Raw genomic sequence first — 12,652 nt, 5'->3', positions numbered from 1 at the left:
GTGCTGAATATCAGGCTTCAGATTTTATTGGGAACAGGGAGGTCTGCTTTTCGCGGAGACAGGCATTTGTTTTTCATTACACGGCGGAGGGGAGAGGAACGGTTTAGAGGATTTACGTTCGCTCCTTCCTTTGAAGCCCGCTGGAAACATCAGCCACGGTGCGCTCCTCAGAGCTCTCTGATCCTGAGCACATCTGACACTCCGCTCATATGCAGAAAGACGGGGGGCACATGAGCAGGATGAAGACATAGATGTGACTAGCAGGATGTGCATGTGTATGTGTGTGAGTGTGTATATCTGTGTGTGTGTGTCTGTGAGTGTGTATGTGTGCACGTGTGAGCAAATATGCTGGGTGGCTAACAGTAAAATGGAATTTTGAGGGCATAAGCATGGCAGAGAAACTCAGACCCTCTAGAATGAGGAGGACTGTAGGCTCCCTGTTCCTACTGCGGTACAGCATGACAAGGACAATGTGCAGGCTCCTCTTTCAGACCGCTCCGGGCAGGTCTTTTCCTGACACCTCCGAGGTGTTGAGATGTAGGTTGGCTGGGAGATCTCTCACTCTCAGCACTTGTGAAAAATCTCAGCGGTGCTTCAAGCCACCTCAGGTGATACGACGAAAAAATAAACTTGGGGTGAAAGCAGGGTTGGATATATAAAACCTGCCTGGAGACCCGCTGACTCAGTGGGTTCTTGGCACGTCCAAACAAACAATTAGCACGGGGTTCATTCATTCATTTATTTAATTATAACCTACCTGCACCAGCAGCTCCAGTTTCCTGTCATCGAGAAGGTGGACCTGACATCGCCGCCCCTCTGTCATCTAGAAAAGAAGAGACAGGGCAGATTATCCTTGGTGCACAGTGGAAGAAATCTCCCGAGAATGCAAGGTCAGGGTGAAACAAAGTAGGCTATACCATGTATACAAGCTCTCACACAGCCCAACACATGCTGTGTCTACAAACTGGGAATGATACTGCTGTAAACAGGGATTGCTTCTATTAGCTTAGATGCTTTTTTGGTTTTGTCTTGCCTATCAAAGAGATCATAGAAAATCTACCAAAACGAATGAAAACATATTTGATACATTTTCACCAACAAAAGTACAGCACCTTCCTCTACAGAAATATGCACCTACATGGATCATGACCATCAATGTTGACAGAAGCTCTTCTGAAGAAAGGATGAAATGAGAACTGCAGCTAGGCACCAACTGACACAACACCGGAAGCCAAATTCAGCAAGATCCCCAGTTTACAGTGGCACTCTATGCTAACACTGCTGTAAACATGCACCCTAGTCCTAGTTTCCTGCTTCGGCAGTAGCGACACGTACAGTTGACAGTAAAATTCATCGAGCCACCTCCCTATTGATCCATCCTCTCTGGGACTCAGTCTCTTTCGTCCCGTTAAACAGTTTGTCCCCCGAATGAGGGACAGGGCGTGCCGATGCCCTGTGGCTCGAGGCCAAACACGCTGGGTCTTGGCCAGGAAGCAAACCCCCTGAGGCTCAGCGCCTCTACCTGGTCAAAGTGCCCTTTCCCCCCATATTCCACCGAGCAAAAACAATGGGCCTGGCCAAAGCATTTTCCCACATCGCTAGGCCTTCAGCATTAAACATAGGCTGGTGTTGTCCCCTGTGAAAAGCCTTTATACGGTGATATTCTCTGTACATACGGTATCAACCCCTTATCCCACACCATCCACTTCACAGCTGGTATAAATTTCTCTTTAAGTGGTCATATATGGAACAGAAGGACCTCCAGGGGTCCCGATTATTGGCAATTCATTCAGCGATGAAGGAGCACGATCAACAAATATACCGCCAACGAGAGGATTGGGACACACATGAAACAACAAATGGGTTCTGAAGGAAAAGCTACTTATGATGATAGCAGATGTTTTTTTTTCAGTAGTCAACACATACAGGAAAAAAGTCTCCTATCATCATAAAACCTCAAAATCAAAGGCCTTGTTTGTATGGTTGTTTTTCTTCTCTGTAATCCTCTGCATGCTAGTGTTGTTTGCTCTTCTTCCCTGTAGAGGAAGAGTGGTAAACACCCAAACAATCGTATTGCCTATGAACAGGACTTCAAAGCACTGCCCACCACCAGTGCTCCCTAGCACTGAAAAAAAAACTGGGGCTTTGGAAGAAAAGATTGACCATCCTCACAGGTGATACATCTGCCTCTTGCTCTTTGCTTAAAGCAAAACAGGTAATGAACCATAAAAGCATGCTCTTGCATCAAATGTCTACTGTCATATATGATGAGACATCCCATTAATGCTGGGACAGGGCAGTGACACTGCAGTACAGTGGTGACAGGGAGACAATGCACATCAGAGCCTGCTGTAGGATGTGTTCTTAATGAAGGGATATAGTATAATGCATGCATCATTATTTCTGCAAAGAGGTGAGGGGAGAGAGGGTATTCAGCATGAGGATACTGCGGGGGAACTCCCTTGATGGATCCCCACTGCTTTTTAAAGATGCCAAGCGTTTCACTGACTGTTCCCTTCCGAGATGCTATGTGGGCGTGTACTGCAGCAGACCCTGTGCTGATCTCATTAGCTGTGTGCATATGGAGCAGGGCTGGCCCAAGCTGGGAATCACATGACCTCTCCCGCTACGGCTCCACTCAAGCGCTGGGACATTCTCCCTTTTTTAATTCATCAATACCGTTTGTAGTTCCTATCCACATCTAATCCAACCTCTTTCAAAAGCTCTTACAGTGACCAAAACAAACCGGATTTCTGCATATGCTATTTACGTTGTCATGTATTTACACTTAATTTTTAATGTATTGGGTGTGTTTAGAGCGAGATCACGTTTCTCCCGGTTGTTGTGCTCACTGACGTGCCAATCTGCCTAAAATGATGGTGATTGGAGAAGACGCATACTGAAGCATTTACATTCAGATCCAATACCAAGCCAGACCACCTCCAGATGCGATTCAAATGGGGTTCTGACAAATCGGTCCTTTCCTGTGTTTAGACCTCAATCATAAAATGCAACACATATTGTATCTGTCAAGAAATTGGAAACGTCACACAAAGACTAATGCTAACCGGGCAAGCGGACCACATGGAACACACATTCACTACCCGTCATGAGGAGTGTTTCTCAAAAGCAAGTTTGCAGTTATTTGTTCTGCAACCAAAGTTACGCGAGCCATTTTCATTCTACTTTAAACTGACATACAGGAAGCACAGTCCCTAAGGACAGCCCACAATGGAAAAGTGACAAAATAATGCTGAAGAGTTCACATTTCCTCAACATCTGGGGGAAGGACTGCTCCAGGATTTGAAGGGGGGAAAAAAGCACACCATTCTTTGTGCATATGATTCCCATCTCCATATGCTGAAGGAAAAAAACAAAAACAAACGCACAAAAACTTTTTAAACAGCACACTGCATAACTCTGAGGCCAGGAGACATTGTGCTGAAGATCTCAGATTCTAGCCCTTGTGAATAGTTGTTCTGACATGTGAAGAGTTGTTCTTAAAGTAGCCTAAGTGGCGACTTGGCAAATTTTGGAGAGCTCTTCAGAGCCATTCCAGCTCTGTGCATTAGCATCCTCCTGAGCAAAAAACACTGGGAAGAAACTGAAAGAGTGCAGGACTGGAGAGTAAGACAGGAAATACCTGCAGGCTCCTCCCCTTCCTGTCTGGACATCACAACAAGGTGAGTGCTAATTAAAGAGTAAGGAGTTGAAGAGACCAGGTATTATTTAAAGGTAGCCTATTTAAAGTACAAAACCCATCTGTTATATGAAGAGTCTGTTTGGACTGCCTCAATAGCAAGTGAACAGTTTTACATCAGCAATTCATATACTGCAGTGCTGAAACTCTGAGAGATCATTGAGTATAGACATGTCTACCAGTACTGTTCCTTTAGTTTTCAAAACTGGATTTTGAAACAAATGTCTATGCACAAAACAGCAATTTTTTGAGACGATGTACAAAATATACAAAATGTTAGCTAAGCTATGTAAAAAGTGATGAGGTTTCAGCATTGTATCCGCAACCTGAAGAGGGTAGCTAATACTAGCAACCTTAACCTTCTGGCCCACACGCCCTGCACTGCAGAAACAGACAGTGGACAGAACAGTCACCTGCTCTTGCAGGAAAGAGTTAATGAGGTTTTGTTTGCATTCTGGAGCAAGCAGACAACTGCACTACAATTTCTGTTAACTCTGTCATAAAGTGCCCTGCACTGATTTTTTGTAATTTTATTTTCTGCACACTACACTGAAAATGTTGATATTTGTTTTTTATATCCCCATGTGTAAAAGCAAACTAATTAACTAGAGCTAGTTCGTAAATAAATCCTATAATCCTCTTATGAAACATGTCAATGGAAGACTAGAATACATAAGTTAAACACCAGCAGCTGATTTGACAGGTTGAATCTTCGTGATGCCATCGTATTTCATCCACAGCCAAATTACAGGCACTATGATGAACAAACTCTTACCGCAGCGAATTTGATTTCCCTGTCGTTATATTTCGCGTTGTTGAATACATTGGCTAAATTTCGCCACACATCAACTTAAACAATTCATGAAGTAGCTGACACAGCTACTGTTTGAAATGTCAATGAATGTTATATGCTGAGTAGTACAGTGCCACGCACTACACCGAAACGACGTTACACACAAGCAACGTCGGCTACATTACATTAGAAAAATGCAACCCTATTTAATCAGGGACTTTCATGCATTTGAGCAAAATGACTTGGATGTATTTCTCAGCGAGTCCCATTTCGTCCATTACATGGCAAGTTTGAGTATTAAAATTACGATAGCGATTGGCTGCCTCTACTGGACAGACGGTTGCTCAGATATACATATTTTCTACTCCGTTGGTCATGTTGTCGACTCTACAAAATCTAAGCATGCGAGCTAACGTACATCCTGTAGCAGCAGCCATACCAGAATCATGCTCATGTAAATCCTGTGTTTCTCACGATAACTTTGCTGGAGGTAGCATGAGCTAGTTATATTTATTAAGCGATTTCTGTTTCTACTCAATGAAAAATGGACGTAATATGATCTTACCTTTTAAATCTCAGAATGTCTCCAGCATGAAATCCCAAGACACGGTTTAAATCGGTTGCCCGCTAATCAATCCCAGCGTATTAGCTTTGCATGAAAATCCAAGTCGAGAGGCTCTGCTTCTGGCCTAGAAGGACAGCAGCACCCATGCCATTGTAGCCGGCGTTTTCCGCTGGACACAGCCCTTCCCTCTGTTTTCAATCACTGCAAGCGATAAAGCTGACCACAGGCACAGCACCAAGACATGCCATCTCCCGGGTTAAACTCGCTTTTCACAGGGACACTGGGACCTTCGTCCAAGGAGCAGCGCTGCACTGGCGATATCCAAAACAGCTCCTTGTCATCAATCGACCCCCTCTTTTCCCGAGTGACACCGGCGAGGAGATGAAATGTTAGAAACATGCAGCAAGAGAGAACATACCATCAGAGAATATCCGAGGGGACCAGAAGCCGATGTTGGAGAAGAACTATCCACCGGTATCGGGTTAGTTTCCTTCTTTATTACTTAAACCTTTCACGTGCCGAAGAAAACAATCCTGACTGAGAAATGAGGCTGGATATGGGGGAAGGGATGAGAGAAAGGGGGGCATATCCTGCTACTTCTGACGCTGGGTCATGTGAAACCACAACCTTTACACACAGCAAGACGGGGTGTGCGTTGTGAGAGGCGGTCGGGGAACATCGTACGGACATCTGGAGCCACTGAGCAAAGCCAAAATCGTCAAGGAAAAGCTTCTTTATAATACACATACACGCACTCCTCTCTCCCTCGCTCAGTTCGTCGAGACCGATTTTTCTGCGTTCACAATGGAAGCCTTTTAATTGAAATGCCTTTGAACATTTCTTTTTATTAGCCCACGCTGCGGCGAGCGTATATCCAGATTACCATTTTCTTGTTCTCAAATGTTGACAATTAAATGTCAATGTTTATATTATTTTGAAAGTTACCATAATACGTTCTAAATATATTTCCATAACATAAATTAAAAACATTTTTAAACCCTGCAGCGTCTAGAACCATTCATCAGACAACTAGCTAAATGTTTTGTTTTGACCAAACTGTCCGTATTGGCTCAATCGGAAAGGATCATCATTCCCCACAGAATCGATTAACTGTACCCAAGGTGGCTTTGATGACTTGTGTTTTTGTTATGCTTTAAAATCCAAATGTACACAGATTTCTTTGAAAATGTGTTGAAATATTTCAAGTAGGCAATTTCTACATGTTACACAAAAAATATATATTTATTCAGTGAAGCCAGACAGCTAGTCCTAATTTTGACATACTAATTACATAGCAATTATTTGAGGTAATACTGAAAAGTGGTTGTAAAAATAGCGAGACAGCATAATACATACATTTTTTTTTTAATGACAAAGCTCCAATGAACGAAATGAGCATGACCAACTTTGCATGTATAGTGGTGGACAATTGGAGCAGTATTGTTGCCTGATGAAAATATTTTGTTTGTTAAGTGATCCTAAAAACGCATGAACCAACAAACAAACTTACAGCCTACCGCAGGGCACTGGATTTATGTTTGTGTTGAAAGAAAATGCTTTAAATTCTAATCAGGGAGTATAGGCCTAGTTGATGATGTCCTAGCCATTGTCTTTACATGTTTATGCCAGAGACTTCTGCTGTGAGACTAGCTACATTAATTAGCAGGTTCATCTCCTGCGTAAAACTGAAGTTGTCATATGAACTGTTAATGTAGTCTATGCTGTGTACAACATTGGTTACTTAAGTGCAGTTATTGGAAGTGTGGCAGAGAACACGCTTTTCTCTCGGAGTACAGACCTTTATCTTGACTGGAATATCGATAAATGGAAGTTCCGCTGTCTAAGTTAAATGTCTGCAGGTGATTGCTGTGTTTTTGTCTGTATTTTTTACTAAACGTTGCCCTTTCTGGCAGCTTCCTTGGTAAGCGGGCCTTCACCACAAGGCTCCCGTTGTTTTACAAAAAAAAAAAAGAGGATTGGAAGGCTGACCGTTTGAACCCAGGAAACCCAGCATGCACCAGGGCAGTTGGGAACGGATGGGAATGTCCAGGTTTGCATGTTTCTGCTTGGCGGAGGGCAGAGGGGGTGGTTGATTTTAGAATCAAAAGGGGGGCTACTAAATGTCAAACAACTCCCCAAACTGAGCATGGACAAAAAAGCTTTGAGGGGATGGGCTCAAAGTACAGTACAGCTGAATAGCAAGACCAGAACTCCTGGATTGTGTCTGCGGGGAGGACAGGTTGGGGGAGTAATTACAAAGGTAGGGAAATAAGTTTGCCTTATAAGAAAAGTGATGATACCTTGTATAATCAAAGAGATTTATGGGCAGGCAAGAGGCATTTATGTGTGGTTGCCCCAGAGCTTTTCACAGTAATGTAAAAGCAGCAGCAGCAGGATTCCCCATTGGGGACTAGTGTTTCCAGTGAGATCGTGCTGAGTTAAGGTTTCTCGGTCTCCTTGGTGAGAGGGAAAAGCTACTATGTCTGTAGCTTTCCAAGAGAGACATGGAGGGTCGTGGAAAGGTTTAAATGTAACCCATTCTGGGTCTGCACAACATAAACACTACTGGGCATGTAATTGATGCAAGCTGCAGAAGGCTTCACCCCTGACCCCCCACAGCAGTGGTCAATTATGAGCGCTTCAACAAATGAAATGCAGAAATCAAAAAAGGGCCAAGGATAAAGGTGCTGTGGATTGCCACAATGGGGAGTAAACTAAATTTGTGAGTCTCAGGGTTGCTGTTAAATGTAGTTGCATTTAAACAGCTCATGCTGCGTGCTTGCATGTGCGTGCATGCGTGTGTGTGTTTGCGTGTGCCTGTGTGTGGGGGGTGGGGGGGGGGATTATAGGTTTTCTTTTAATAGCAGCTTGTGATGATTAAATGCACACACAGTACATTTTAAAAGTCACTAATGTGAGAAAGGCCTGCTGGTGTTTATAATAAGAAACACAAAGAATGCCCCTCTGCCCCTACCCTACCTGAGACTCCTCCCATGTTTGCTATTGCATGCCATGCGCCATCCTCTTCCTTCTTCCTGTCTCCCCCTTACCAGTATGTCTAGCTGCTGGGTGAAGCTTGAGGTCTCATCATGAATGCCCATAGCACAATTTATGCCATTTTTTGTTTTGTTTATATATTTTAAAAAATGCAACATTACCCTCAGACTTGGTTATGAAGTAGACAAACAAGTTAGGTTTAGAGTCAAAGATTTGGACACTAAGACATTTATATTATCTGAACACCCAGTAGACTTTGGCTGAAAGACTGTGCTTACTTCTGTGAGAGATCCAAGTTGAACTATTTTATCTCTATCTTGCAAACAGACCCACACAAACTGTTTTGCAGGGAGATCATTTAATTGGGCACATTTAGTAGTTTATATTTCCAGCTTGTTGTAACTATTTAGTTGAAGAACACCTAATTTATCCAATTACACACTTAGTTGGGGGTTCTTGGCCTGTTTCCATAACACCTGGAATTAATTTCAAGCACTAACTAGATATGAATGTTAAATTACAATTGTGAGGTGATCATTTTTCAACTGTTCAGAGAGGTTTCTAATAAATCCCCGACAAGAATAATTTCTGCATACGTCAGTCTCCAACACAGTACTCAACTAGAAGCCTGTAGGGTACATTCATGATCAAAGACTGAGATTCTGTGTGTGAATATTCATTACTTGGTTCATCCAGTACAGTACATCACTAGATCAATATTCAAGGCTGAACGCCATTATTGCTACAAGACACAGCTACTCTGTATCTCTCTCACTATCTGTGCTTCATGTGGTCTAAGATTAAGGATTCACAAGTTGGTGCTTCCATAACTTTATTACTAAACAAACAGTAGTTATTTAGTTAACACAGTAAGTTGATTTTGTGAATACCATTGACCACTGCTGATGTTTCCTGCGGTGCTAAATTTATTTGTCACTTAATGATGCAGGATTTACTGCATATTTATTGCATATGATTGAATGTAGTGCTAGCAAATGTTTTTAGAAATTAAAAAAATTTATTAAACTTTCTGTTTGATTGGTAGCAATGAAGAGTTCCTGTAGCAGACCTTAAAATCTCCAGAGACAAGTCAAATATACTATATGTGTCTGTATAAGAGCAATGTGTTTCCAGTTAGGACTTTCAAAAAAATTGAGCACTTCATGTTCAAGATTGGGTTTTAGATGTTTTCATGTCCAGTTTTTCCTTTTGTCTTATTTTGTGACACTGTTCTATTTCAGGCCTGCATTCACAGGTCCAAGTCTTTCCTAAATTAAATCATATAAGGACCTGAGGGCATAGCCTTTATTCTCTTCTGAGCCCAACGGAGCAGAGGTGATATTCTCATTACTAGAGACTGCCAGAGGTCTGTCTACCTAGCTGCTATACAGATGGCATGTGTAAATTGCAGTTTTCCCTCCTCTGTTGCAGATGGCAATGTCCCTTCAGCTAGCCTTGTCTCACAGCAAACCACAGCAAGGTGAACCACGAGGGCGGTAAACCTGTTTTAATATGAACACAAATAATGTTTCTGAATCTTCATGAGAAGAGCCCATATTGTGTCTGTCTACATGCACTTACGTGTTGTATACTGATTTCAGATAAATAGAACATGGTCAATTATTGGATGATAAATATGAAAGGTTCACAGGCTCATACCTAAAATTATAGGGGCTATATGTGTGTTTTTACATATAAAAGTACTAGAAAAATTGTAATACTGAATAAATATTAATAATGAGTACACATACACATTGCATTAAGTGTTCATGGATATTTCCTGCTTTAAGTGCTGTTGACTGCTGAACAGGTGAATTATTCAAGGGTAGATGATATCATTTGTAGGTCAGAACAGCCATTTCTCTCAGCATCAGGTCTGAGAAAAAAGTAATGGTGCGTTACGACACACATATTCAATGGTAGTGAAACAAGGACAAGCACGGCTTTACACAGGTACACTCAGGAAAAAGGGTTCTTTGCCTTGTCTCCATAGAGGAATATGTGTGAAAAGTGAAATATGCCAGATTGAACCATTTTTGCCTGACAAAGGACATTTGTACTAGATAGGGTTCCTCTGTGGAGACACAGAGGAGCCTTTTGGATCCCTTTCTCCTGACTGTATCGCGCTGAGCTGTGCATCCCCATGATTCGAAGAGGGCCACGACTTTGCAGGGGAAGTGCTGTGAACCAGAGTCCCCCTTTTCCATGGCTCAGTCCCCACAGAGTGTATTTATAGTGAGCCATATTCCTCGGTAGTCAAGACAGATTAATGCTGCTCTCTGTAAAATGCTTCCCCATGGCTGATTGTAGCCTCAATCTTCGCAGCGGTCACCGGGCTGTACCATCCCAAGCTCCTGAAAACACAGCCGTCTTTGTTCTGCGTAGCATCACCATGAGAACCAGGTGAAAGGTTTTGGAAAAAAACATTTGAGCTTATTTAGCTTACCACTCAGAGTTGAGGGGTAATAATATGGTTAAATGAGGTGACATAACAGTCACGTTGGGCTGGATTGGATGTTGGATTCATTTGCCTCTGAATGTGTGGCTTGTTGCATAGCAACACAGTAAAAGGTAACCATTACATTGAAGTTTCAGAGCTGCATAACTAACATATATCTTAGACAAATGTTTATCATAAATGAGGAAACTGTTTCACTTAAGTGCATTTCTGAGCTAGGTAAAAAGATGTGGGAGGGGCTAAAATGTCAGACAGGCCGTAGGGGAGCCAATCCCCCTATGTTACATGTGGTTTGATTACTTTCCATACTGTAATCTCACCTATCTGTAACCCTGTCTGCTTTCCCTCTCTCTGAGTAACGTGATAAAAATACAATAGGAGGGCTGGTCTGCTCCCCTTTACAACCAAAAAAAATATGCGGGAGGTCACACTTATATGAAGGAGAAAATGACTTGGCAAATCTGTGAAAGATGCAGGAACACGACTGAATGTCACACAGTGTACCTGTTGGGGATTGTAATACAGGAAGGAACATCAGAAGAAAGGGGTGTTTGGAGAGTGTTATTGACTGTGCTATCAGTATTTACTAATTTGTTAGCATTTCTTACTCTTTGACCCTGAGTCAATAAGGTATAACACAGCAACACCATACTGCAATCCCCAGGATAACATACCTCCCTGTCCTCCTCCTTCTCCTCCTCCCCGAGACATGTTACAATATTTGACTTTAGGACTCAATGACATCGCACTGCACAAACCCATGCTTTTTTCTGGTTAGGGCTGACAGATTACGAGTTTTATTCTGCGCTTTTTAGCTGGAGCCTATTTTTATCCAGGCCTCTTATGTAGGCCACACACATCTGCAGATTCTAGGTTAGAAATATGAGTCAGTGGAGCAGACTGCTGTGCAGAGCAGCGTGTGCAGTCATACATTACGCTCAACGTAGCAGCGCTGTCTTAAACTCGCATTGTTTGTGGCTTGGGCACATTACTTTGCAAACGTCCATGTCTGGGGGGTTAAATGTGAAGCATTTACTATGCGTAAAGCCGTGCATCCATTGAAACAATTCAGCTTAAGCACCTTGCTCAAGGGCACGGCAGAAATCACGTCCAGGACTTGAACCTGTGCCAGTAGGCTTACAAGTCCAAATTCTTAAACCATTATCCCCCATACTGTGTCTTTGTTTAGGAACTCTTTGCTTCCATTTTGAAGGACAGGTCAAAATGCAAGCCCTGTTAAATGGAATGTGCATCAGTGTGGCCTTATCTGGCATGTCGTGCTTGTGTGTTAACTGCCACTTCTGGGAACAGGGCCCAAATCCAATGACGTTTCACAAAATCTTTAAGCACACGGACTTCAAATTCCACTCAGACAGCCACTGAAAAGAGGAATTGTTACCATGCCTTGACGTGCGCTCTAAACTGCGTGCCTCCAATTATGTCCGAATTTTCTTGGGCAAATGGGACCCTTCTTCTCCCAGACAAAAGTAAAAATGGCACTTGAGCGTGGACATTAAGGAGCTGCTGCCAGCTGCGTCAGTTTAGCAGATTCCTCAGATGCCAGGAAGAGCTGCAGAGAGCATTTAAGGCCATACGTTCGCCCTGCAGTTTACTCAGGGATTTTCAGTGGAATTCGAAAACCCCCCAAGGTGCTTCTAAAGCAGAAATGGTAAGGCCAAAAGCAAAGATAGAAAGGTGGTGTGCATTTCCTTCAGGGACAACCCGATCCTGACAACGCGGCTAGAGTGTCACCACTTAGGCAGCCGAGAACAGTGGCGTGTCTGTCTCCTCTCCAAATCCATTTGGATTGGGGTGACAGAAAATAGAACCGGTGGGGATGCTGTTCCTTTGCAGCCATGCCAGTCCTGATAGGAAATCATCAAGAAAAACATGCAAGCATCTCACAGACAAAATGTTGCCATTCCCTTGAAATACTACTCTATGTGGCCTGTATGACTTCAGAGAAAAGGTCTTTATGGAAAGTTCAAATTTGAAGTCCTCAAACCTGGGTCCTGCCCTCAGACAGTTATGCTACACAGAGATAGCGCAGAGCTTCCCCCAGCATTTCTCACACTTGTTAATTTAATGTGTAAAGCTCTGTTCTGCCCACCCAGGTTGATGTAATGGCCAGAGCTGTAG

At 42.9% G+C, this 12,652-nt stretch overlaps 1 protein-coding gene and 1 long non-coding RNA gene across 14 annotated transcripts in view; one reads left to right on the top strand and one right to left on the bottom strand.

The window, feature by feature from the left end:
- LOC118231657 (FERM domain-containing protein 4A-like) overlaps window positions 1–12,652 on the bottom strand; it is a 149,044-nt gene that overhangs the window by 56,466 nt on the left and 79,926 nt on the right. For 11 of the 13 annotated variants that reach the window (XR_004766117.1, XM_035425690.1, XM_035425691.1 and 8 more), the window contains exon 2: window positions 758–823. Coding sequence is in view for 12 of the 13 variants with exons in the window: in XM_035425690.1 (XP_035281581.1) it covers window positions 758–823 (66 nt within the window). In the remaining variant the exon portion in view is untranslated. Of the gene's footprint in view, window positions 1–757; window positions 824–5,058; window positions 5,340–5,476; window positions 5,846–12,652 lie in introns of those variants that run through there. The other 2 variants (XM_035425692.1, XM_035425693.1) reach the window with 2 other exon arrangements.
- On the top strand, window positions 3,320–7,387 carry LOC118231658. Its single transcript, XR_004766118.1, has 2 exons — window positions 3,320–3,683; window positions 5,334–7,387. It is a non-coding gene; the product is annotated as an uncharacterized LOC118231658 (long non-coding RNA).

This window comes from Anguilla anguilla, chromosome 7 (genome assembly GCF_013347855.1).
Source record: "Anguilla anguilla isolate fAngAng1 chromosome 7, fAngAng1.pri, whole genome shotgun sequence".
Lineage (NCBI taxonomy): Eukaryota > Metazoa > Chordata > Actinopteri > Anguilliformes > Anguillidae > Anguilla > Anguilla anguilla.
Note: the sequence above shows the minus strand (reverse complement) of the source record. Positions and strands in the feature narration are given on the sequence as shown.